The sequence below is a fragment of the Aquarana catesbeiana genome, linkage group LG05, assembly GCF_042186555.1.
Source record: "Aquarana catesbeiana isolate 2022-GZ linkage group LG05, ASM4218655v1, whole genome shotgun sequence".
NCBI lineage: Eukaryota > Metazoa > Chordata > Amphibia > Anura > Ranidae > Aquarana > Aquarana catesbeiana.
The window spans coordinates 58150407-58154206 of NC_133328.1; the positions used below are offsets into that span (position 1 = coordinate 58150407).

The following is a 3800-nucleotide window of genomic DNA, read 5'->3' on the forward strand; positions in this document are numbered from 1 at the left end:
TAGATCAGAGGCCCCTTATAGATGACATGTGATCGGGATGATAATGATAGATGATAATAGATGGTTATAGATCAGAGGCCCCTTTATAGATGACCTGTGATCGGGGTGATAGTGATGTTGTGGTCCTCCTTATCTCATCGCTGACATGTGATCGGTGTGATGATGCGGCGGGAGGTTATTTTTACCCCCCGGCCGGGTATAAAGGGAGCCCCATCGTGGCGGAGTGTCATCAGGTCTCCTCCTCTCTCTGTAGCAGAGACTTCCTCCTCCTCCTCCTCCTCCTCCTCCGCCGCCCGTCATGCCCGCCTTCTCCCTCCTCCCCCCGGCTCCCTCCAGCGCTCACACCCACCATAGACCCATGTGCAGCCCGGAGAGGATCGTGCCGATCCGCCTTATGCAGCCAGGCCGGAGGCGGTTCTCGGAGCTCAGAATGCAGCTATCGACCGCCCAGCTCCAGAACAGCCAGGAGCAGCCGCCCTCCTCGTCCGATCTCCGGGGCTGGCTCAGCGACATGGTCCAGCAGGAAGCCATCAGGCCCGAGCGGCCAGCCTCTCCCGAGGAGAAGAGCAGCGGTGCCAGTCCCGGATACTGGCACCATAAGGAGGAGAGCAGTGCCAGTCCCGGACAGTGGGACAACGAGGAGGACAGCAGCAGCAGTGCCAATTCCAGATACTGGCCCCCAGAGGAGAACAACAGCGCCAACCCCAGATACTGGCACCCAGAGGAGAACAGTGCCAACCCCAGATACTGGCACCCAGAGGAGAACAGTGCCAACCCCAGACACTGGCACCAAGAGGAGAACAGTCCAAACCCCAGACACTGGCACCCAGAGGAGAACAACAGTGCCAACTCTAGCTCATGGAACCCCAGTGCTACCATCCAACTGCCCAGTGCCAGGACTGAGTCCCAGCAGGAGCGCTTGGCACTGCACCTGGCCGAGCTGGAAAAGCAGGACAAGTACCTGCGAGAGAAGTACCGATACCGCTTCCATATAATCCCAGATGGGAATTGTCTATACCGAGCCATCAGCAAGGCCGTGTACGGTGACCAGAGCCTGCACTCTGACCTACGGGAGCGCACCGTGCACCACATAGCCGACCACCTGGACACCTTCAACCTTATCATCGAGGGCGACATTGGTGAGTTTCTGATCAATGCCGCCCAGGACGGGGCGTGGGCCGGGTACCCAGAACTGCTGGCCATGAGTCAGATGCTCAACGTCGACATCCACTTGACCACTGGAGGAAGGCCAGAATGCCCCACCGTGTCCACCATGGTCCACTACCTGGGGGAAGAAGACCCTTGTAAGCCCAGCATTTGGCTCAGCTGGCTCAGCAATGGCCACTACGATGCCATACTCGAGGAGCCCCTGCCCAACCCAGAGTATGAAAATTGGAGCAAGCAGAACCAGGCCCAACGACAACGAGACCAAGAATTGGCCAAATCCATGGCAATTTCCCTCTCCAAAATGTACATTGAGCAGAACGCCTGTTCCTGAGATGGGACCCCATATGTGGACTCCTATCCCTAACCCTTAAGTGGCCATAGACCAAATTTTCACCAGGTACAAAAGTTTCCAGCACCTTCGTACGTTAGTGTATGTGATGAGGATGATCGTAGTAGGTGAACTGTGGAGGAAAAAAAATATCAGAAAGTTGATGGACAGTTTGAAACTTTTGGGACTTTTTGTGCAAGCCATTCCATGATGGCTGGGTTCCAAGGCCATGTCCGGCACGTATGGTATCTGGTGAAAAAATAAAAAAATACAGGTTGGTGTTGGACATGACAAAGGCAGTTCAACAATTAGACCATTGACTGACACCCAGAATATTTTTGTCTGTGGCCAGCTTTAGGCCCAACCACCCAGGGAGAAGGAGTGAGGCCACGCCAGTCTACGCTTTCAGCACTTTAAACCTTCACACTGACCGCAGACTTGATGCCTTAACTGTTACTGGATTTGTGTAGCTGCCCTGCAAGCTCAGGCTACCCCTTTGCCCTTGGATAATTAATGGATTTGTGTGCTATTTATACTCTTTGTCAGGTTTATGACTCCTGTACATCATAAACTGGTTTATAAAGTAAGTATTTTTGCTACGGTTTATTTACCACGTCGCCCTGCTGTGTAGAAGTGGACTTTCTGTATCATACTTGGTGGTGAGCCAGTGACCAATGGAGGTGGGGCAGCACGGCGAAGAGATTGTTTCTGTTGCAGCTCGATATTTATTATTGCAGTTCCTATTTTTCCAGTTTTGTAATTATGGGGGATTTGTATATATGTTTATAGTTACATTCCCAGTTTAGTACGCAAGGAATAAAGTTTTCTTATCTTTTTCAAATCGACTGTCGATGTGCTTTTTCTGACTCCTTTGTCTCGTACCTGATCTGGTCGAGGCCTAAGGATTTAAGGTCCTGGTGTATAATCTAAGCAGGGCCATGTATTAACCCCTGTGTCTCCCTAATTCTTACAGCGTGGTTGTTGTAGGTAGCATTTCAAACCAGCAGAATACTAAGAAGGTAAATTCCATTTTTTTTCTGAAATGTTACAAATGTTTTTATTAAAAATAGAAAAAAAAATGCCATATTGGGTTTGGGGCACTAATTCATAAATCTGGGGTGCAGTAACCAATATCAACCAATCAGAATACATAATTTATTGTTGATGTATATTTGTATTGGTGCTTGCCACATGTAATGCTACATATTTTATGGAACTACAAATACCAGCATTTGAGCTTGCTGGACTTGCAGATCCATAATGACTGGCTAGCTGCAATTTCAAATGTTTGTGAGATGAAAGCAAGGGATTGTCCATTTCTCTATTTGTAACAAATGGCAACATCTTAACATTTCCAATTATTTAGAGAAATAAAATTATAAGGTAAAATACTAAGTGTACAGAAATTGAAACAACCATTTAGATCAGCCTTTCTAACCAGGAGTCACCCTTGATAGAGTTTTGAGGTCTCAGGAAACACCCGCTAAAAAAAATTAAAGGGGTTGATTTACTAAAACTGGAGAGTGCAAAATCAGGTGCAGCTCTGAATAGAAACCAATCAGCTTCCAGGTTTTAGCTTACGTTCACGTTGGAGGCGAATTGAAATTGTGCGAGTTTAGCTGAAAACGCATGATTTCAAACCCGCATTTCATTGCGAGTTCGGGGGCGATTTGAAAGACATCTGTGCGGGTTCATGCACAGATATCTATTGAAATCGCCGGCAATAGGCTGCGATTTGACATGTCACATCGCCCTGAGGTGAACGGGGGCTAAGCCCAGGTTCGCACTACTGCGGGATTGAAATCGTGCAAGTTCAGCTGAACTCGCACAATTTCATTCCCGCATGTCAGTCCGACAATTTCAGAGACATCTGTGTGGTTTCCTATTGAAATGGCATCTGAAATCGCCAAAAGTAGTAGAGAAACGACTTTTGGGAATCAGTATGGCGCCGCAAAGTCGACGTCGCACCGATTCTGACGGTTCCATTGCGGGTAATAGCTGCTGATTTGGCATGCGTCAAATCGCATGCCAAATCGCATCAATGTGAACCAGGGCTAAGTTTCTTTTTTTTTCAAATAACAGTTTTTATTAAACGTATAGGCATACATATACATTGAGCAATAGTGTTGCTTATAATTAAGTGCAATAGATAAACAGTCAATGCTATAGACATTGAGCTTCCGATGATAATCATCCAGGTACATTAGTGGTATAATATCTTCCATACCATCTGAAGTTTTCAACCAACAAATAACATTATTAAACTGAGAATGTATTATCATTTTACAGAGAGAAGGAAAATAAA

The 3800-nt window shown here is 47.2% G+C and overlaps 1 protein-coding gene across 1 annotated transcript; it reads left to right on the forward strand.

The window, feature by feature from the left end:
- Window positions 1-234: 234 nt before the first annotated feature.
- Window positions 235-2336, forward strand: OTUD1 (OTU deubiquitinase 1). Its single transcript, XM_073629771.1, has one exon. It carries the CDS (start codon window positions 299-301, stop codon window positions 1496-1498), a length of 1200 nt encoding a protein of 399 aa, XP_073485872.1. The 5' UTR covers window positions 235-298; the 3' UTR covers window positions 1499-2336.
- Window positions 2337-3800: the final 1464 nt, after the last annotated feature.